The sequence below is a fragment of the Brassica napus genome, chromosome C8 (genome assembly GCF_020379485.1).
Source record: "Brassica napus cultivar Da-Ae chromosome C8, Da-Ae, whole genome shotgun sequence".
In the NCBI taxonomy this organism is placed as follows: Eukaryota; Viridiplantae; Streptophyta; class Magnoliopsida; order Brassicales; family Brassicaceae; genus Brassica; species Brassica napus.
This window is the reverse complement of record NC_063451.1, coordinates 35,822,626-35,846,168: the sequence shown is the minus strand read 5'-3', so window position 1 is coordinate 35,846,168 and position 23,543 is coordinate 35,822,626. Positions and strand designations below refer to the sequence as shown.

The following is a 23,543-nucleotide window of genomic DNA, read 5'->3' as shown; positions in this document are numbered from 1 at the left end:
TTTTTCCATTACACGTTTCAGTTTGATCAAATTAAAAAAAAAATATATATATATATATATATTGATTGCAAAACTATAAATATGGTTAGATTGATAAATCTATTTAATCACTAAACCAAAAAACTATTTATATGTCTGTTTGTTTTTAAGATTGGAGACGATAAACCAAAAAAAAATCAATTGTAAATTAAATTAATTTTTACATAAAAAATTTGAATGAACAAGATAAAGACTATTTTGATCATATCCAACGTTTAATTAACTTTTATTCGTGTAGTTTGTTTTCTTGAATATAATTTTTCAGTTATGGAAATTAAATAATATTAGTACAAATAATTTTAGTTCGTTCATAATAAATAAAACAAAACAAAAATTTTATTTACCTACCATAATATATTTGTGTAACCGGTTCATTGTATATTTAAGGTATATTTTAATTCATATGAAACCAAATCTTAATTTAAAATTATAGAAAACAACAAAACCTCGATTAGTACACTTTAATATAGATTCAAATTTTTGTAGAATGAAACAACATGAAGACCATCTAAAGTGCTCACAGTATATCAATACAACAACTTTATAACATAGGGACAACTATTTTTTTTTAACAACATAAACAAGTATTGTAAACAAGAAAAATATATCTTATTACATATAATCTCTCTTGACCTAAAACTTTCTAAAAGACAAAAAATCATTATTATACACATTTCTTAGAAATGAAATCCTAAAAAAAAACCACAAAATTATACAAAAAAATAATAATCTAGATCACAAGTAAAGTATATCCCGCCCGTAGGGCGGGCCGATCCTAATTTATATTAAAAAATAGTTTATAATAATATGTGCACACGTTTATGTTAAAAAGTAGTAATTTGGTATTGATTTTATATAATATTAATTAAACCAAAATCGGTTAAGAAAACCTATTCATTACATATTGGATGAAAGATGTAGATTTAGGTAAAAGTATACATATGTTCGGATGATTTCGGGTATTACTTTGGATTTCGGATATACCCAATCGGATTCGGGTATCCAAACTTGTTCAATACAAAACCCGTTCGGATATTTTGCTACTTCGGTTCGGATTCGGGTAAATGATTATTTAGCCATGATTATTTGAATCATACGACTTGAAGGAAACACCCATGTGCATATACAACAAAGATATACACATTTATATATCTGCAAATTAGATAAATGAATATGATATGTATGCGCATGTGTGTAAATCTATCCATCAATTCATGCATGGAATCTAAAGTTTAACCTCAAAAGCAGGAAGGGAGATAAAGTTAAGCATGATACTGGAAAAGTATATAGTAAATTTATTTACTAAATTTCCATAAAGTGGGTGACCCTTTTAAAGCACAAAAGAAAAGAGGGTAAAAAGCTAAATTCTACATCTCTGCTTTTGGAGTTTTAAGCTTTTAAGAGCCTTGTGATGGGAATTAAATCATTAGAGACCTAAACTTTTATTTCAACATAATTCGCTTTTTATCTTTAACAAAGCAATAAAACACACTAGCTTTTGTCCTCTTGATAGCTTTTGTTTTGTGTTGACAAGAAAAGGGAGAAAGCACAATACATGAATCCAACTAACTGTAGCTTTAGTTTTATTCAACCAGTGATCTCCAACTAACTGTAGCTTTAGTGTTAATCAACCGGGAGCTGATATGGCCTAAAAGAACTTCATAGTCCACATAGCCTAAGTCCATATCTCTTGATGAGACAAGTGCCCAAAGCCATCAGCATCAGGCAGTTCTCAGCAAGTTTCTTATGATTAAAAACAAAAGAAATTTGTTGTGAAGATCTAATAGAATCTTTTACCAACGGTAATGGCCTAATAACTCTTGTACACATTTCTTAGCGTTCATTTGCCTATATCATAAATGAAGAATTTGAATATTGCAATATTTTTCATTCTAATTAAAAAATATACATAGAAAACAAGAACTAAACTGAATGTCTTTGTTATATAACATAATTCATATATGTATATATTGGTGCACCCTGTATGCATACAAATAAGTTTAATAATTTTCTTATATTTACAATTCAAACTTAAAATTATATGGTAGCTATAATCAAGCAAGCGACACAACAATAATCGACAACAATCAATTACGGAGACAACAAAATAAACAATTTATCTATCTATCTATGAGGAGTGAATTTGCTTATTTATCATATTTTCCATGATTTTAGATAATTTTGCTTATTTTTCATGTTTATACGATATCGCAGGAAATCATCTAGTACAATAATAAACTATATCGACCAATCTAATATCAAACTGGATGAACATCAAAATCTGATTGCTGTTGCTGTTGCTGTTGCTGGTTGCTACCGCTGACGACATCTGAATATAACCTGCCTGTGTACATGAAACAAAAATTGATGGAATTGCAAACCACAACAGCTGACTAAAATGGCCCGTTTAACATGATGATAGACTGATAGTTAACAATTATTTGGGCTTTTTAATAACCAAATAGCCCAAAGCTCTAGATGTTAGAGAATCACATGGTCTGTCTCTTTGAACTTGATTGCTCCCTCTTCTAATTCACGAGCAATTACAGAGCATCTGCTTTGGAAGTCACTATCTGTGTATTATTAACAAAAACAAAACTATAGAAAGTTAGAACGCCAAATGCTTTTGACTATTAATGATCTCTCTAACCGGAAACTACCCGGCAACTCTTTCCCGATGTGACACTTCAACTGTACAAATAAATATTTATAATTTACAAAATTACCCTCTCGAGTTTCTGTTCCTATCTCTAATACACAAACCCATAATCTCGAGTTCTTGTTCTCCTCCTGCTCTGTCTCACGATCACGAAAATGGGTCTAAGCCAAACCGCAACCGCACTCGTAGCTGTATTCGCGTTGTGTCTAACGGCAGTCACGGCCCAGCTCGCCTACGTTTTATGGTGGAAACGGCGGTTTCGCCGTCGGAGTATCTCGGGAGGATCAGAGCTCGACGTGTTTTCCTCCCGCGGTGGAGACCCTACGGCGACACCACCGCCGTCAAAGGAGCTTCTCTACTTCTTCCTCTTTTGTGTAGAAAAGAAACAGTTCCGGATAGGATCCGCCACCGCTCCACCTCTTCCCACCGCTGCACCGCCGGCTGATGACATGGCGTCGAAGTGGTCAACCACGGGAGAGGGTTTACTTTCCGGTCCTTCGGAGACTCTGTTTACCATAGCTGAAGACTCTACCAGCGAGAGTGATCATATGACGGCAGATATGGAGCCACGTGGAAGCGTATCAGTCGACGATCATGTGAGAGACGACGAACTGGAAGAGGGTTCTGTCGTTACGGATCATAACGACGACGAGGTTGACTCTAGTGAATATAATCACGACGAAACTACGCCGTTTTCTACTCCGTGTGCTTCGCCGCCGTTTTACACGCCCTCGCCTTCTCCGGTTCGTGATGATCTCACGAATGAGCTAGGCGAGGAGAGTTGAGATTATGGGGAAATCCAAATCTCTGATTAGTCGGGAATTGACCCGGTCAAAGTGTCAATCAGGGACGAGTTTCGTTTTTATCCGGTTAGGTTTCGTATGGGTCTTAAACCGTAATTTAACTAGTTTCGTAACCGAACCGAGACCCTATTGTGAATTTGTAACATTATTGATGATGAATTAGGCTTTCGTTATGTTTCTGGTTTTCTTTTTTCTTTTTGTTATAATATCCAGAGAAAAGGCTGGTTGACATTAGACAATGGGTTGCACCAAAAGTCAATACAAGGCATTGCCATTCAAATCTTGATTACCATGTAAGTACATCAGAATATACCAGTTCGAATAATCGAATCTAGGCGTCACAACAGTCCGAATCAACAAAGCCATCAAAGAGAACACCGCTGAAATCCATTTAAAACATTATCTTAACTTGCAACGTGTTGTTAGTTGATGGTGGTTTAAGAACCATTATGGCTAGAAACACATACAATCATTGCCATGATTACCCTTGTATTTTGAGATAAAGTTTATGATTCCACTGGTTGTTCTTGGTGCCATTAGCAACACTTTCTATTAGAATATTAATTTGAACATATGGATTACATGCACCAATATCAACTATAGCTTTTTATATCAATATAAACATTTTAACTTCCTTCAACCAATATAAACTCTTTCTATTGGTATAGTATATCAATAACTTGAAGGTTTTGCAGGTTCGATTCGAACACAACAACAACTAACAATATATCTTTCAAATGATTTTATCAATAGAATATATATGTGATTATTTGAAGGTTTTCCATACCCCAAACTTATGTCTTTTATTAAAATGTTAATATGTGATTATTTGAGTTAATAATTGTAAGCAAAAAGAGAGAATTTACCATTTTTATCGATGGTTTACTACGTAATTCACAAATTATTTTAATTAGAGGATGATGATGCTCATGTTATAACAAGCACACATCTGATTAGAGAACTCAAAAAAAAAGAAACCCAAAAGTATACATATAATTCTATTTTAGCTTTCAAGAGAATGTACAATCATAAAAGAGAATTATGATTCTCATGTTATTGAAAAATTAGGATTGCGGTGTAAATTATATAGAGAACTCAAAAATTGAAAAAAAAAAACCAAAATTCTAGTTTAGCTTTCAAGAGAATGTACAATCATAAGAAGATAATAACAAAACATAAATCAAGATTGCACTATGGCTGTACAATACATATGACTGGCTATATACTATGATTATTTGAAGGTTTTCCATACCCCAAACTTATGTCTTTTATTAAAATGTTAATATGTGATTATTTGAGTTAATAATTGTAAGCAAAAAGAGAGAATTTACCATTTTTATCGATGGTTTACTAAGTAATTCACAAATTATTTTAATTAGAGGATTATGATGCTCATGTTATAACAAGCACACATCTGTTTAGAGAACTAAAAACAAAAGAAACCCAAAAGTATACATATAATTCTATTTTAGCTTTCAAGAGAATGTAAAATCATAAAAGAGAATTATGATTCTCATGTTATTGAAAAATTAGGATTGCGGTGTAAATTATATAGAGAACTCAAAAATTAAAAAAAAAAACCAAAATTCTAGTTTAGCTTTCAAGAGAATGTACAATCATAAGAAGATAATAACAAAACATAAATCAAGATTGCACTATGGCTGTACAATACATATGACTGGCTATATATTATGAAACAAAAACCAAAAGAATATCAAAATTCTGGTTTTGGTATTTAAGAGGTTTACAATCACAGAAAAGAAGAATAATGAAATTGAGAAGTTTCATCATCATTGAATCCAAGAATGAGAAACTTTTAAAATAGTTATGTTAGAAAAAAATGAGATCAACCGAATCAACATTTCGGTTACTCTCTCCTTGTTCCATGTGATGCAATTATCAGTGAAATTCACTTTTTCAATGTTAGAATGAAATCTTTGCAGCAATATGAGTTTGATTTGACATGTATCATCATATTTTGACGAGTCTTTTTAATGTCAATGTTTTGAAGATATATAAGAGAGGTGTTTATATTCTATTTTTTATGACATATCTATATTTATAAGAGTTAACATATATTATATTAATCAAGAACAAATCAAGAAAATCTAATGAATTTTTTTATTTCTTAGTTTTGTTTTAGTTAATTAATGTTTAATGATTGTTAACGCTATAAGTGCATCATTATCAATAGTGGAAGAAAATGAACCTATAGTTATTGATGAAACTAATAGCTTTCTGTCTATTATAAGACCAAGGATCAACTCCTAGCCATTGACTTGGTAGAGAGCATTTGGCTCTACGTTGTCATTAGAATAAACATTCTGAGCTATAAGACTTATAAGGATGCTAAAAATGCTTTCATTTCCATGGTTGAAGGTCATATGTGCAATTTGCATGAGTTGATAACCAAGGATATGTGGCATAACAAGTGGAACTACTTTTGGAAAAGTGCAGCCAATATTATCCACATATACTTAAGTACTAAGGACATATATGTTATTCAAGACATGGAAAGCTTGTTGCAAGGATTGACAATTTTGCATATGTTGCTCTTGCTGGTGAACCGGCAATGACTTGTCTTGGTAAACATGAAGAAAATATAAAATGGCGGGCCATAAAGCCTATAAAGCACCTTAAAATACCAATCCATATTGTTGGGCCCAATAATTGGCTAGGCCAGAGCAGGCTTATGACCGAGATAGAATGACAAGTTCGGCTTGGTCAAAAACAATGGAGCCGAGATTCGTGGAGGGAGTTGAGACAATCTCGAAGGAGAGGACTATAAAGGAGGAGGAGGTCAAGAGAGGAGACTTGCATTCTAACCCTAGACATACTACATGCTCGACCTCGACCTCGATCTCACACTCTCTATACTTTTGTCTTAGATCTTAGTCATTGTCATTTCATTCATTTTCAACTCTCATTGTGTTCCCATCAATCATCATTAATAAAGTCCATTTTTGTTAACTATATTCTGTTTACATCGTTTGTATTATGAGGATATCGTTGTCCACATTATTTTATTTTTTAATATTTACTAACAATCACTATCAAATATTTAGTGTGAGTATTAGGATCCACACATACATCAATCGAAAACCCAAAATTTCCAAAATTCACATGATCTTGTGGTAACTGACTGATTGCAAAGAAAGAAAAAAACTGATCAGATCACAACATTTGAATATATATATATATATATACATATTTCCTCTAGTTAATAAGAAATTTAACTCACTAAATACGCTTACATTTTTGTTAACGGGTTGCATCTGACAATATCCGTCAACATCCGTCTTCATTGACCAACCATTACGGTCTGGTCGATTATATCATTTTGTGTTGCAAATTTACGGGCCGAAAAAGCTAAAGGCCCAATTTCGCTATGTTATGGCCTTGTGGTGAAAAGAAATATTATGTTTTTTACTTTTCCGTCCTTTCATTTGTGATAAAACTGCAAATGTTGACAAATCCATTTTCCTATTTATTCAGTAACTTCACAGGCTCGTGTGACTTGATTTGTCAAAAGAGAGATAATTCATAATTGTAGCATATTGTCACGGACCAATTTCTTCACTCGAATGAGGACATGCGGCCTTAGCAGTTTTCTTCCTCAAGAAACGCTAAGTCAGCCTCTTCGATAATGATCAGCACTTAGAGAAAGAAAGTATGGACGTTTTAAAGAGATGTTAGAGCTTTATGAACTGATTTCTTATTAAGTTCATGATGATTTACAAATGAGGAACTTAGCCCATATTTATACAGAATCACTTCAACGTGAAGTAACTTCAGTCCTAAGTACCTTATCCTTAATTGTTCTGCATACTTCCACGCATTTTTTATAATATAAAATACTTAGATATTTTACAAAGGTACTTCACACCTAAGAAACTTAAGTATAGCGGGCTTGGATCTTGTTTCGGCCTGGCCCGATATATAGCTGTCTTCATGGATGTTTTCGACTTCCAAAATGGACCGTGACAATATGCTACTATACATATGGCTAGAGACGACCGTAGCGCCTCGAACACAACAAAAAATTAGTTGTAAAGGAAAAAGTAAAATTCTAAAATTTAGTGGGAACTAAATTGATCGCTTTATTCCATAATATATGTGTGATTTTTAACATTTTCTTATTAATAGAGAAACATTTTTAGAAAACAACCTTAGTTTTGTATATTATTAACAAGTTTGCCATGCTTATATGTCAACACCACAAGCTTTCTAACACTACATATTAAACAACCATTTATTTACTAGAAAAATTACAACTTATGACATCAACCCTCTATTCATTTATCATTTATTATATCATTTATCATATAGTCTTCCTAAATCAATAATTTTTATTACTTACCAACTAATCCTTTTGCTTTTTAGGTTTATTTCAGATACTGAAGAAACTTGCCATCAGTCAATGGCTAGCCGATGGCCCCAAAACCTGGTGCTACGTTTGCTTCTCCGAGTTTCTCTGGCCAAATTGTACGATTTTGATGTACAATGACGTAGCTGTACGTTGTTTTGAGTGCAGGAAAATGGTTGTTGCGATGGAAGATTCCAGTAATCCTTTTAAGGTCAAATATGACCTTAAAAATGTTACAAAAAGCTATTGCATGAAGTTCTGAAATTCTAAATTGACGATAGTGGTAGACAACAAGGTATATGATTTCAGGGTAACACGCTTTGCCTCATGTGCCTTGGAGGAACTGTAATTTATGTATTCTGATTTGGTATCTCACATGATCTATAAATTTGCTTTAAGGTGAAGGATTTTCTGGTACATTTTACAGTCCCAGTTTTTACTTGAAATAGTTCCTGCCCTTCTACTACATATTTGATTTTTGATTGATTATCCGTGTGAATGTTTGTGTATATATGTATTAAAAGTTACAAGATTACACCACATATATATAGTCACTAATCAGTTATAGTAATCTAAATTAATGTCCAATTAAGTGCTTTCAGTTATGATACATAATTGTAGTCTATGGCTTATGAAAACATAATAGTTTAAATATATTTCCATATCAGATTCCCAATTAGTAATAATATATATATATACATATCTATATATATAAAAGAGGGTTTGGATCCTTCCCAGGCTATCCACGTAAGCTGACAAGTCACAAATTCACGTGATACTGTTGCGACACGTATGAAACGCATCGTTTCATTTAAACGTGATTTCTTATGGGCTTTGGTCCTTTAGACGTGATTTCTGTATCGGGCCTGAGTTGAAGGAATTCGCACTCTAGCCCTAAACGAAGAATTTCAGATCTTTTCCTCTCTTCCTACAACAGCGCCGCCTGACGTCTGAACTCCCTTCCTTGGATGAAACAGCTCCTGTAACGGAAGATGTTGTGATTACTCCGTCTTTAATCCCATTAATTCGTAATCTCACTACGAGAGCTTCAGTTGCGTTGTTTCATCGGCGAGTTCTGTATAAATAGGTTAGTATCTCTCTTCAGCTGATCGCGATCTCCACAATCTATCTGCTACTCATCTTTCTCATACTCATCTCTTACTACTCTCTCTTGATGGCTAACACGAGGATGTTTTTTAATTTTCCGACTTGAAGTCCGGTCGGTGTTCATCGGTTGTCGAGGCAAGGCTGCTTCATTATTGGGAGGCGAGGCGAGGCTGCTTCATTATGCGGGTGGATTTGCTCCTGGTGGATGTTAATGTGAGTGATCTTAACCTTTTTCATCTATATATTGATTATTCTGAGTTAGTATTTACCGTCGTCCTGTTTATGATGTCTGATTGTGTTTCCGCTTAACCTGATCATGTTATTCTGTTTTAAAAAATATCTCTTTTTTGGTCTGATCTATTGTTCTCAGCGAACTATATCGTGTTTATTAGCATTTGTAGTGTTTCACGATGATCTTGATCGTGTTGTTTATTATTGTTTTTGATTTTTCTGTTAGGTAGAGTCGATACTGATGATCCGTTGTATCTTCCTCGCCATGTCTTCACTCACGGACAGTTGTACGTTGCCATTTCTAGAGTCACAACTCCGACTGGGCTTATGATATCAGACGAAACTTCTGATGTGGACGGCAAAGATGGAGTAACCAATATTGTCTACAATGAAATCGTCAAAGACGTCCGAGTGACTCAGGTTAGATCTAAATATTTAGATCATGCATCCGTATCAACCTGATTTCCGTCTACAGAGACTAACAATGTATATTTGCCATCGTACGTGGAGGCCTCATTGCTCCCAGTGAAATCAACAAGCGGATATAAAGGGACACGAAGGCGCAGAGATATCATCAAATTGGAAATGTTCTTCTGCTAACTCCGATCCGGATTGTAAAACTTCCTTTATCAGTTTTGTCTCATGAATTACAGCCAGTGTGTTATTGACCAATCTTACGCTTTCTGAAAACATCGTTTACAAAACAATGGAACATAACGTTTTTAGACTCTTTCCCTTTGTTTTGAGATTTACATTTCGAAAACCTACGAAACTGTCGTACCATAAAGTTAACCAAATCTCGGTTAGCTCAATACATCATATTGACACTAACACAAAAGTCAAACTGTCGTACAGAGTCTAAAACACATTTTCTACGTGCTTAAAATGCTTTTATATATCAAATTTATTATAAAGCTACGTAGGAAAACCAAATTAACTGATTAGTACATTCATAATATTGGTAGGTAAAAAAAACGCATCGTCTGATAGAAAGTTATATCTTTATTGTTCAAAAAAAAAAAGTTATATCTATATAATATTTTAAATCTGTTTTCCAAATAAAAAGAAATACGGATTACTGATCACCACACTATGGTTTTGTTGTTCTCGGTTTACATTGATAAAAGGTAACCGACCAATTAATGGATCATTCACATCTATATGATCCTGGTCAATGTTTCCCATATATCACAGAAAATTATGTAAGACCAAAATCAACTTTTAATGTATTCCTCGCATATTCTCAAATAAAGAAATAAATCTCAATAAATTATACTATATTGCCACACATAAATTCAAACCAGCACAGACGTTTAAAATCTCAACTCAATCGATAATTCTGACAAACCAGATCAATTAGCAATATCAACTATCTATAATATAAATAAACGAAATAACTATTTAGTACATCCATAATATTTGATACGTTAAAAAAAAATCCTACACATGTTCTACTATAAAGTTATATATATAAATACAATTAAGTGACCTAATCGTTTTAGTATTCCATATCTGTTCTTTTAGAACTTTAATACAGTTTACTGTTAAAATATCAACTCAGTCAATATTCCTAACAAATCAGATCAACTATCAATATAAACTATCCCTAATTTCAAGCAAACCAACGACAGAGATGTAAACAAAATCTACGCTATAATGCTAACTAGATTATGACCCGCACAGTTGTGCAGGATTACCTATATTTGTATTTATAATTTACATTTTAAAATAAAAACTTATAAAAATTTAATGATATTTTATAAATTTTGATCCACATTAAATTTTACTGTTTTAGTTTTCAGTTTAGTTCCGGTTTAGTTATGGGTTTTGATTTTTCGGTTCAAAAAATATAGTAATAATTTGGTTATTTATGAATTTGAGTTTTGTTATTTTGTTTTTTGGTTTGGTTCATCTAATTTTGTAATTATACTTTATATATAGTGGTTTGTGGGATTGCACGGATTGTTTTTTATTTATAGTTATGAATTTATATTAAAAATATATATGATGTTTGTTGTGTAGTATTACATAATAGTAGTTTTAATTTGGTTTCCTGTTCAGAACCACAAAATTTCGAAAATAGAAGTTATTATCAAAATTACCGTATATTCATTCCAACCCAGGATTATTGCATAAATTTAAAACATTGTAATGTATTGTTTTGATATTGTTACTAATACAAATGTTTGGTATCAATGGAAGCTGGTAATTTAAAATTTAAAAATGCATAGATTTAAGGATATATTTGTTTCAATATGTTTTATACCATGCTATATTTTCTGCTATATTTTCTTAGGAATATACGATCAGGGAATACACGTTGATGTTGTGTTTGAGTATATAATAGAGATTTGGGTATAAAATATGTGACATGGTTTAGAAGAAGAAGTTGATGTTATGTTATAATCTAAACCTACTTCCTATAAGATGGTGTTCATAAAAAAAATAAACCACCGGTCAAACACTCCAATAATTGGTCAAAACAACTTATAGATCTTGATTTTTGAGTTCATATTTAATCCATGGAAGTTGACCATGTTGATCTCTTAACCTATAGGTTTCAAAACGTAGAGCGACACAATAACCAATCTATATGAGAGTTTAATGTTCAATTAATTTCTCTCCAGTTAATGCAAACCATATTTGTTTGGTTCAGATTAAAAGATATGGTTTGTTACTCAAATATTAACCCAAACCATAATTGGTTTAATATAAATATACCAGTTACCATATAAAATTGTATACATAATTTATTTTTATATTTAGTCACAACATGTTTAATAAGTCCAAATTAAATGTATGCCATGGTAAAATTCAAATAGGACTCTATTTTAATACACTACTAGATTTTAATAGAGTAGATATAAACAGATCATGTAATTCAAAACCCCAGTGCTGTATAAACTTCAACCTAAAGAGATACGGCTCACCAATAACACAACTACAAAAAAAAAACTTTGAAAAAAAAAAATGACCCCCTCCCGACCTCCCGAACGCCTATCAAGATTCAAACGACGTCCCCAATGATATGGAATCGGAGCCAGAGATGAACCAAAGCGTGCACACCTTAGATGAAGACACTTCTAACATATCACCAGGATCCTATTTCAATAACCTGGGCCTGAAATATTTTGCATCCGAACCACTAAGGATGGTGTCTAGACACAAACGCTTAATAGAGTCGTGCTTAGAAAACAATAACCCTGAAGCACCCAAACATCTACGCCATTCTGCGCATGGAATATACGATAAGGGTACGTATCTTTGTGTTTGTTATTGCTGTGCAACGGAAAATTGAAATAGGAAAAAAAGATTCTAGATACCCTGGAACGGGAACACACGGCATCAAACGTCCAACTGTTGCTGGAGAAAGGTTAAAAAGTGCTCAGTGATTACAGTATTACTCTAGAGGACATGTATTTAAGCAACATGGAAAGGCTCAAACCCCTAAGAAACTGCGACCTCCACGACAAGAATCATCTATGCAAAAAGTGTTACTTTTGAAGGGTTCAGATGTTTGTCGATTATATTCTTTATAAATAGCAAGATGTTACTATTGTTTACTTTACTTTTTACGTACCAAAATAAATTACATTTTTTCCCATCTTCAGACTCCCAAACATGCCTCACCAATAACAAAATCTAAAAATATATAAAACATTTAAACAAACAATGTTTATTAAACGATATATCATAGTAGCATACATGCCTCACAAGGACAAATGTAAAAATATTTAAAAAAATTAACAAACAATTTTAAATACCATTAACTATAAGCGTTTAAATTATTTTATAATTTACATCCCGCCCGTAGGGCGGGCCGACCCTAGCATATATATATAGAAACCAGCTAATATAGCGTGTAAGCAATTTCTCATTGTTTAAATGTCAATTACATACATTGTTATTGGTTAAACGTATTGCCATATTTACAAAGTGTAACTTTGAACATAAGATATTCTTGTATTTGATTTGTGTAAAGTTTCGCTTGCAAAATATAATAATTTCTTATGTATGAAGTTAAACAAAGTAAATATGAGTTTCGTTTTTTTATTTTTTGCATTTTAATTACTGCTTTTTGTAAATATTTTGTTGTATATATAGCTCATCGCGTGCATGGCACGGATCATTACCTGGTTATTAATTATTTGACTTAAGATGATTTGAATTTATGAGGTTCAAAATGAGGAAGATGTAGACCGTTAGTTTTATGGTTTTGTATCGTATATTGCTCTTCCTAGAATTTTATAGCCTGTTTTCTTCGGATTTCTTTTCCGGTTATGCGAGAGTATTTTCTATGTTGGCTGATGATGCCTTTAGTTGTAGGGGTTGCTAAAAGTTCAAGATATAATAAGAGTTTATATTATTACCGAGCACATACTAGTTTCCAACTTTTTCACCCGCAACAGCATACAGCAGAGGTGGATACACAAACCGGTTAAATAGAGTGGCTAGTTATTGAATGGTTTTGGTTTTAGGCCTCACCAACCATTCCGATTATTTTCAGGCCACCTAACACTTCCCCATTAAAAAGTATATACTTTATCCTATAAAATTATTATGAGCATATATTCGGTTCGTGCAATTTGTATTAGTTTCATTACCATTATTACTCTCCACCAACAATATATTCCTCTTCACATTGCCTTATACAACTTGAAAAAGGTTATGGCTGCTAAAATATTTTATACTTCATAACTCACTAGCGTATCCTACTGAGTTACAGTCTTCTCATGTGGTCACACTATTATTGACGAATACGGAAGTAGTAAAGCTATGAAGTACAAAAAGATGAAACACAAAAGAACCAGTACCAATACATCTTTTCGCTTTAAGTGGATTTACAATAAAATCCAACCACAAACCATCGTGATTGTAAGTACTATTCTATAGTAATCAACACTAATCTTAACAACAACAAGTAGTGAAACAGAAATATTATCTTGCTGGTGGAAGAAGAAGTTTGGTGAATTTGTTCATAAAAAGAAAATGATTGATTATAAATAATTTTATTTTTAAAAAATAGAAAAAAGCAACTTAACGTTGTTCAATGTTCTAAACGTTCACAGTGCATTTAGTAACCAACGTATACTTAACGGCGTTGTCACCGACAATAACACCAGCAGCTTTGTTTCCAAGATTGATGTAAGCCGGACACCGAACATGGATATGATATTTTCCGGTGATCAACGTCCCTACTTTCCACCTCACGCGCCCATCAGCGCGTATCATCAACCCTACGAATCCACGGCCTTGCTCCTCCCCCAACGCGACGGAGTTGTACGGAGCGATGGGAACAGCCGTTCCATAAACGAACGGAGACCAGATGTTGTCCTCTTTGTGGCCTTGGTACGTTGGAGGGATCGCTGTACGGAGAGTTATCTGCTGGTTCCGGTACGTAGCGTAGACGTGGAGACGATCGTAGTAGATACCGATCTTGGAGTTCGGGTTACGAGATGCGAATGTGATCTGGAAGTTTGTGGTGAGGAGGTGTGGTTGCGAGAGGTTGAAGGCGAAGACTGTGGCGTCTTGGAGGACGAATCTTGGCTTGGTGGGTCTAAGTATGGCCCACACTAGGAAGATGGTGATTAGGACTATTATGATGAAGGCTATTACGGCGGTTAAGATTCGCCGGACGGCTGCTTCTTTGCCTCCACCGTGGTTACCGCAGTCTTTGGACATCTTTACCACTGGGCTGCCTCTTTCCCTCTCTCTCTTTGTGATATATTTCTTCCCTTTGTGGGTGGTCGTGACAAGTAATGATGGGAGAAAGATGGTTGTGCGTATTATATTGCAACTGTATGTAATGGCCTATGTGCTATGCGCGTTGTGTTTGGAGTTTAGACTATACTATAGAATATAGATCAATTAACATTTTCTGTATATTTTTTTTTTTTTGAAAAGAACATTTTCTGTATATTTTACAGATACAAAAGCAACGGTTGTTATAACATACGTATGCCCAAAAAAAAAAAATCTTTAACAAACAAAAATAATACAAACAAAATTTGTGGATATGATCATTATTTTTGGGAAATGGTACTTTTGACATTTAGTGGAGTTTATTTATATCATTTTGTTGCGATGATGGAAGAAGTTTCCCTTATGATTGATAATTAGGTTAAAATACAATATGCGTCTATTTTGGTGTTATTGTTTCGGTAGTCGAAACTAGAACATGGCGCATGTGCATATATTCTTATTCTGAAATTTCAATTTTGTAAATCAAGAGAACTCAGATCAAAAATATATTTAATTTCGAAGTTAGAATGTGTCTGCTTATGGTTGGGGATTGGTAGAGTAGTTTTATTTTTCTTTCAAGAAAAGTGTAAAGCCTATCTTTATTGTGTGGTTTATTGTATTGGGAGTAAAATAATTGGCAGTTCCTGTTTATATCGATTTGTCTAAGTCATACTTGATGTCGGTGTTCAAAATTATTCTAAGAAATTGCTACAATATTACATTATTTGTAAAATATTCTTTGATTCAAATGTGAAATTATGGAACAAACACTGTAGCTCGTGGAAGAAACTTGCAAAAACAAAAAGTCAAGGGCTAGAAGCTTAGAAAACAAAAAGAATTTGATGAAATGTATGCAGCAAAACATGGGAGATCTATTAGGATATATATATATATATATATATATATATATATATAACATATATTCCTGTTTAAAAATACAATAGAAAAAGTATAAACTTAATGAAACTTTTAGAGTACTAAAGTATATCATTTATCAATAGCATTGTTTTAATAAAAAAGATAGAAGTGTTTTAAGGTTTGGGAGTGGAAGAAGTGTAGACTAATAAAGTTCAGAAATATTGACAAAGGCAATTAATTACCAGCATCAACATTCTTCTAAATTAAAAATAGGTTTCTTTATTCAAGAATCGAGATATATATACTCATCTCTTTGACGTATTCTTACTCCACTTCATGGAGGATCGAGTAGTTGATCCAAAGAAATTTGGAGTCTTTTTTAGCTACATTCAAAAGAGAAAACTGAATATAGTATGCTTTTCCTTGACGTAGACAAGCAAGGTGATACTTTAAAACAAGGAGAAGTTTCCAACATGATGTTTCATGTCCAGCAAACGTGGTCCGTGTTAATGAGAAGTCAAACCCCATTCAATAAATTTTTATTCTCGGCCATATGCAGAATCATCGAATCAACTTTTTGTACTATAGAGCTCTGACAGCTCTTTTTTTGTTTCAACATATAAAACTTTGAGCAATCAAACAACAATGAAGCTCGAATGAGCCACATGAATTATTTTTCACTGTTGTTTCTTTTATGATTTGGTTCAAGCGTTTAATCCTAATATCCTTGTGAACCAAGACAAAGATTCATATATCACTAGTAGCCTTTCACCAGTAGTCTTCCAGACTGTAGTTACCACTATTCAAAACTAATTTAGCCAAGAAAAATATATATTCTTTAATATTTTCTATCATAACTCTTCCAAAGCGTTTGCGAGTTCACGTTTTCGAACCATTGTTTAAATTTTTTGTTTCCGTGTTAAGAATCAAGAACAAATCAAACCGTCCGTTGATCGATTGACTGAGTCATATAAACACACCCTGAACCAGAGGTTTAAATCAAACATTTGAATTATAGATTGGTTGATATAATAACGATTATAATTCTTTTCACAAGCTAGATCTGCAGTTGAATCGAATAGTTGCTCTTTTAAGCTTCTTATACGAGATTTCTATGGACTTTTTATAATAAACAGTCGAACATTACAAGAGACGTCAAGATAAAAAAAAAAAAATCAGGAAGGATCAAACGTAAACCAAACAAGGAAGAGGCTTAGGCAATAAAACGGCACCGTTTCCAGATCCTCCTTCAAACGCAACTTTCAACTTCCCACAAAACACTTTAAGCCCTCTCTCACGCGCCGACCAACCATCGGTCTTGAAAGTAACCCAAACCAACATTCTCAGATCAAACGACACCATTCCAGTATCTCTCTCTTTCTTCATCTCCTCTCCGACCCAACTCGGTACTTTGGGTTGTTCTTTCCCTCCTGCCGTTAGGGTTTCACCAATGGAAGCTGATTTCTTGGTCTCCACGGAAACTGGCTGGAAGAACGCCATCGCCAAAAAGTCGTCTTCTCCGATCGCGTTTTGGTTGTAGATGAATGCTTGGATTCGATCAAAGTATCCATTCAGTTTCGTGTTCGGATTCTCGACGGTGAGATTAGCCGTCCATTGAGCGGAGAAAACCGGTCCGGTTAGGTTGAAATTGGAGACCGAGAAACTGGTTACGGAGAAAACCGGGATTTGAGGACGGAGGACAAGCCAAGTTATGGTCGTAGAGATGCATAGGAGAACGACTAAAACGATCAAACCGGTTAGAATTCCTCTGAAGAAACCGGATGGAGCTGGTCTTTGGTAAACCGGATTTTGCTGAGCCGGATAAGAAGAGCCGTAATAGGAAGCGGGTGGGGCTTGCGCGTAGGCGTATTGTTGGTGATTATAAGGGACGTTTGGATAATTTGAGTATGGGTCTTGGGAGTACCCTGGATATCCCATCACCGGCGGATATGGCTGCGTTTGCGTTTGTGCTTGCGGCGGTTGAGATTGCGCTGTAGGAGGTGGTGGTTGATTGGTATCACGTTCAGAGGTTTGACCCGGGCCCGAACCCGAATCGGTTTTGGGTTGGGTTCCTTCTTCCGGAGGAGAAGGCATCCTTGTGTTGCACTCCTATCTCTCTCTTTCTGATTTAGAGTTTGAAACTAATGAAAATTTTCGAGGAAAATATTTGGATAAACAAAAGGGAGGTTAGTGGAAAGCACGAAGATTAACCATAACCAAACACTTTTTTTCCTCTCTCTCTCTCTGTTTTTTTTTTTGTTGGTTAAAAGAATGAAACTAATCAAGTTGGATAAAAATAGTAAATCCACCATGGCTGAGCTAAAATTAGTTTAACGAAAACGCAAAAGAAGACCAAACTTTGAAAGTTGACACCTATTCTATATCTTCTTCATCATCATCATCAACTTAAGCTTTTCTTCTAATATACATTTTCTTGAAAATTGGTAATGTGATGGATCTTTCAGATTTTACGTATAATGATGAAGAAGCTAATAATCTAAGAATGTGGTTTACTTCTTATGCCCAATTTTTACTGCCAAGTGAAAGACAAATCTTTCAGCTAACTACTCTTCGGATGCTTTGAGGAGACCGGGCAAGTTAACTTGCGGAGCAAGAGACAAGAGTTAACCTTCTTTTAGTAAGTTCCCAATTGTGTGTTTATTTTAAGTCCAATTGTGAACAAATGGGCCTCGTAGAAACTTCTCTTCTCTTCATAATATATCAGAAATTGCATCTACAGACAAAAAACTCAAATTTACCAATTAACCAAAATCACTTTCTCTCCTATTCTCTCTTCCTATCTTTCTCTACCATCTCTCTAAAAATCTAATTATGTTTTTTATTTGGTTATTTCACAAATAACCCCATAATATATTTAACAGATGTCATGTTTGATTTTCCATTTTTTTATAACCGTATGTACCACAAAAACTAATCTTACGAGACTTTACATCCGTGTACATATTATTCCAATTTAAAATGCAACTAAATTGCCAACACGAATCTAACCCATGTGACAGAAGTTATAGCCGGAACTCCTTTACCATTTGAACCAACGCAGCTTGGTTAGGATTTTCATTGTCTTTCGTTTTTCGAATTACGGTACCTTCTCTTCTATTGGATTTTCATTTTTCGCATTACATTATCTTATTTTCTATTGAATAAAAAAAAATCTTGAAGGTATATGAGTACTATCCTAAAACTAACTAGGAAAAATTATCATTTAAAATGACTTGTGTACTTGACCAAAAAAGGGAAATTTTTGTTTGTAGCTTGAGAGATGAAATAAGTCTTAATACCAATAGTTGTTCCAAACAGCATTTCTCAGATGAAAATCTTTCGAAAAAATCAGTAAAAATTTGAAGATTGTTATGAAAATAACTATGATTTTATAGTATCGCAGTAATTTAAATAAGGGCAAAATTTATACCCGTAGGAGAAGATAACACATATATAGAGAGAGAGTGTTTCTTATTAAAGGGAAGAGAAGAGTTTTTAGTGTGTTTACAAACGAACGCAAACGTTCGTATATATAGAAAGAAATTTACTGTGCAAATAGTGCAGCGGGCCCCACATCTTTTATAATTTCAAACATTACGGCTCCTTCTGTTTTTGTTGACTTTCGTAACACTCCCCCTTGGGGGCCGGTGTCACTATCCGCTCTCGCTTAACGTCTTTGTTGCCTCGTTAAAAACCTTTCCAGGAAAACCCAATGGGAAAAACCATAGTAAGGTAAAAAGAGTACAACTACGTAAGCTCCCCCTCGAATGAACAGTCATAGATCCTTCTGATGGCGCATCCCAATGTTATGGATGTGTTTTCTGAATACCGAGGTAGGGAGTGATTTTGTGAAGAGGTCGGCTGCATTGTCGCATGATCGAACATATCTTACTTCAATCTCTTTCTTCTTCACGAGCTCTTGAGTGTATGAGAAGAACTTCGGATGAATATGCTTCGTTCTATCGCTTTTGATATATCCGTCCTTTGTTTGAGCAACACATGCTGCATTATCTTCATATAAAATAGTTGGCTCTATATTTTCGTCAATTCCACTGCTTGAACAGATGTGTCGGCTTATTGATCTTAGCCATACACATTCTCTACTTGCTTCATGGAGTGCAATGATCTCAGCATGATTTGAAGAAGTAGCCACGAGCGTTTGTTTCTGAGAACGCCAAGATATAGCAGTGCCTCCGATCGTAAAAACGTATCCTGTTTGCGATCGGGCTTTGTGTGGATCTGAAAGATATCCTGCATCTGCAAAACCAACCATTTGACCTTTTGAACTTTTAGGATAAAACAAGCCTAAATCAATGGTCCCTTGGAGGTAACGAAAAACATGTTTGATCCCATTCCAATGTCTTCGGGTTGGAGATGAGCTGAATCTTGCCAAAAGATTCACAGCAAATGATATATCAGGCCGTGTACAATTTGCAAGGTACATCAGCGCTCCAATTGCACTTAGATATGGTACTTCCGGACCAAGTATCTCTTCTTTCTCCTCAGGTGGTCGAAATGGATCACTTTCAATATTAAGTGACCTAACGACCATCGGGGTGCTAAGAGGAGTTGATTTATCCATGTTAAATCGTTTCAACACTCTTTTAGTGTATGTGGATTGATGCACAAATATACCATTTTGTGAATGTTCTATTTGTAGGCCAAGACAATACTGTGTCTGTCCTAGATCTTTCATCTCAAATTCTCCTTTGAGATAGTCTGATGCCTTTTGTATTTCCTTTTGAGTTCCGATGATGTTAAGATCATCAACATATACCGCGATTATTACAAATCCGGATATTGTTTTCTTGATGAAAACACATGGGCATATAGGATCATTCACATATCCTTCTTTTGTTAAATGATCACTGAGACGATTATACCACATACGTCCAGATTGCTTTAACCCATATAATGATCTTTGCAATTTTATTGCACATACATCTTTAGGTTTGGAACTTAATGCTTCTGGCATTTTAAATCCATCAGGAACTTTCATGTAGATATCAGTATCTAATGATCCATATAGATAAGCTGTAACAACATCCATGAGACGCATCTCTAGATTTTTATCAGCTGCTAGACTCATCAGGAATCTAAATGTAATGGCATCCATAACTGGAGAATACGTTTCTTCATAATCGATTCCAGGTCTTTGAGAAAAACCTTGAGCCACTAGACGAGCTTTGTATCTCGTAATCTCATTTTTCTCATTTCGCTTTCGAACGAAAACCCATTTGTACCCAACTGGTCTCACATCTGCAGGTGTGAGCACAATAGATCCAAATACTTTTCGTTTATTAAGCGAATCAAGTTCAGCTTGTATTGCATTTTTCCATTGTTCCCAATCATGTCTCTTTTGACATTCATAGACAGATTTTGGTTCTGGATCATCGATTTCTTCATTTATTTCACTTGACACAATATATGAGAAAGCATCATCAAGGTCATTTTGTTCATTTCTATTCCATATCCTTTTATTATGGATGTAATTAATAGAAATCTCATGATTATCTTTCGATTCATGATGCTCTGATTCATGATGCTCTGATTCATCAGAATCCTTATCATTTATTTCTCCAAAATATTTTCTGCTATTTTGGGTGCATCATATATTTCAGCTTTCTTCTGTTTCCTAGGATTCTTATCCTTAGAACCAACAGGTCTACCACGCTTCAGGCGTGTTTTTGGCTCTCGTGTGTCATCCTCCTTTTCTTGTTCATTTGGCATTTTGATACGAGCAGGAGCATTTGCAGCTGGTATATGAGATTTAGTTACCGTCTTGGTATCTACAAATGCATCAGGTAGCTGGTTAGCTATACTCTGTAAATGCATAATTCGTCGAACTTCTAGTTCTGACTCTTTAGTAGGAGGATCAAGATATAACAATGATGGTACACTCCATTTTATATCACTTCCAACATTTTTGTTTTCTCCCCCTAGAACTGGGAATACATTTTCGTCAAAATGACAATCAGCAAAACGTGCTGTAAAGACGTCACCAGTCTGTGGTTCTAGGTATCTTATAATTGATGGGGAATCACAACCAACATATATTCCCAATCTTCTTTGTGGTCCCATCTTTGTACGTTGTGGTGGTGCTACAGGCACATATACCGCACAACCAAAGATTCTAAAGTGGGAAATGTTTGGTTCTCGACCAAACGCTAACTGTAGTGGGGAATACTTATGGTATGCACTCGGTCTGATCCGAATGAGTGCTTCTGCATGCAAAATGGCATGTCCCCATACAGAGGTTGGAAGTTTTGATCTCATGATCAATGGTCTTGCAATCAATTGCAGACGCTTAATTAAAGATTCAGCCAAACCATTTTGCGTATGAACATGAGCAACCGAATGTTCAACTTCAATTCCCATTACCATACAATAGTCATTGAATGCTTGGGATGTGAATTCACCAGCGTTGTCTAGTCTAACTCTTTTAATAGTATAATCAGGAAACTGTGCTCGCAGTTTGATTATCTGAGTTAGAAATCTCGCAAATGCCACATTTCGAGATGATAATAGACAAACGTGTGACCATCTACTGGATGCGTCAATTAATACCATAAAATAGTGGAATGGTCCACAAGGTGGGTGTATAGGTCCACATATATCGCCTTGAATTCTTTCAAGGAACTTTGGTGATTCTTTATCGATTTTGGTTGGCGATGGCCTTACGATCAATTTTCCTAGAGAACATGCAACACATGTCATTTTATTCCCTTGAGAAATCTCCTGGATTTTCAGTGGATGACCATGTGAACTTTCTATGATTTTACGCATCATTGTAGTTCCTGGGTGGCCAAGGCGATCATGCCATAACGTGAACTCTTCTGGGTTCCGTTCTACTACAAGATTTGATTCGATCTCATCGATATAAGTATGATGTAACCCCGAAGGAAGCTCTGGAAACTTTTCCAATATGTGTTTTCTGCCACATTTCTCAGAAGTTACATACATGTATTTCTTTCCATCCTCAGTTGCAGACTGAGTATCATATCCGTGAAGATATATGTCTTTAAAACTCAACAAATTCCTTTTAGAACTTGGAGAATATAGAGCATTATTTATGGAAAATTTTGTTCCATTCGGTAAAGTAAAGTTTGCTTTACCAGTTCCTTCAATCACGTCTGCAGGACCTGATATTGTATTGACGACAATTCTTGTCGGTTTTATATCAGAGAAATATCTCTTTTGTCTCAGAATAGTGTGCGTTGTTCCACTATCTGGTATGCATATTTCACGAATCCGTTTCTTGGATTTTGCTTCATTAGTATTCTGATCCATTTCTGAAATTGTCATAAATATTAATAAAAGAAAAACATAAAATTCATTCATATAAGGAAACACATAATAATTATACAATAAGATGACGTTAAAAACATCATTATTTGTTTAAAACATGAAATATAATAATTATACATGGTAATACTGAAAACTATTCAATACTCTTATCATAGGCATTTCGATTCTCTTCAGGAGTAATCTAGTCCAGCTCATTAGCGAAGTCGGAGGATTCAAGGTATGAGGTCCCTTCAACATTTTCCGTGAGGTTCACCTCTTTAGCCTTTCCTTTTATGGACTCTTGATATAACTTGCACAAATGTGGGGGAGTACGACAGGTACGGGACCAATGTCCTTTACATCCACATCTGTAACATACAGTCTCACTTTTCTTTGTGGTATCCTCTTCGGTTTCTTTGCCTTTAGGAGGTTATTCAGATCTAACCCATTT

General features: G+C 34.5%; 3 protein-coding genes and 1 long non-coding RNA gene across 4 annotated transcripts; 2 read left to right on the top strand and 2 right to left on the bottom strand.

Moving 5' to 3' along the window:
- The first annotated feature begins 2,194 nt into the window (after positions 1–2,194).
- Positions 2,195–3,674, top strand: BNAC08G23710D. Its single transcript, XM_013807686.3, has one exon. It carries the CDS (start codon positions 2,854–2,856, stop codon positions 3,481–3,483), a length of 630 nt encoding a protein of 209 aa, XP_013663140.1. The 5' UTR covers positions 2,195–2,853; the 3' UTR covers positions 3,484–3,674.
- Positions 3,675–8,185: 4,511 nt separating this feature from the next.
- LOC111208715 lies at positions 8,186–9,934 on the top strand. Its single transcript, XR_002660631.2, has 4 exons — positions 8,186–8,954; positions 9,083–9,187; positions 9,432–9,625; positions 9,716–9,934. It is a non-coding gene; the product is annotated as an uncharacterized LOC111208715 (long non-coding RNA).
- A 4,063-nt stretch (positions 9,935–13,997) lies between these two features.
- On the bottom strand, positions 13,998–15,038 carry LOC106364874 (NDR1/HIN1-like protein 12). The gene has a single exon (XM_048764582.1). The coding sequence runs from the start codon at positions 14,885–14,887 to the stop codon at positions 14,261–14,263; it is 627 nt and encodes a 208-aa protein (XP_048620539.1). The 5' UTR covers positions 14,888–15,038; the 3' UTR covers positions 13,998–14,260.
- A 1,772-nt stretch (positions 15,039–16,810) lies between these two features.
- On the bottom strand, positions 16,811–18,062 carry LOC106364876 (NDR1/HIN1-like protein 10). Its single transcript, XM_013804360.3, has one exon. The coding sequence runs from the start codon at positions 17,897–17,899 to the stop codon at positions 16,991–16,993; it is 909 nt and encodes a 302-aa protein (XP_013659814.1). The 5' UTR covers positions 17,900–18,062; the 3' UTR covers positions 16,811–16,990.
- Positions 18,063–23,543: the final 5,481 nt, after the last annotated feature.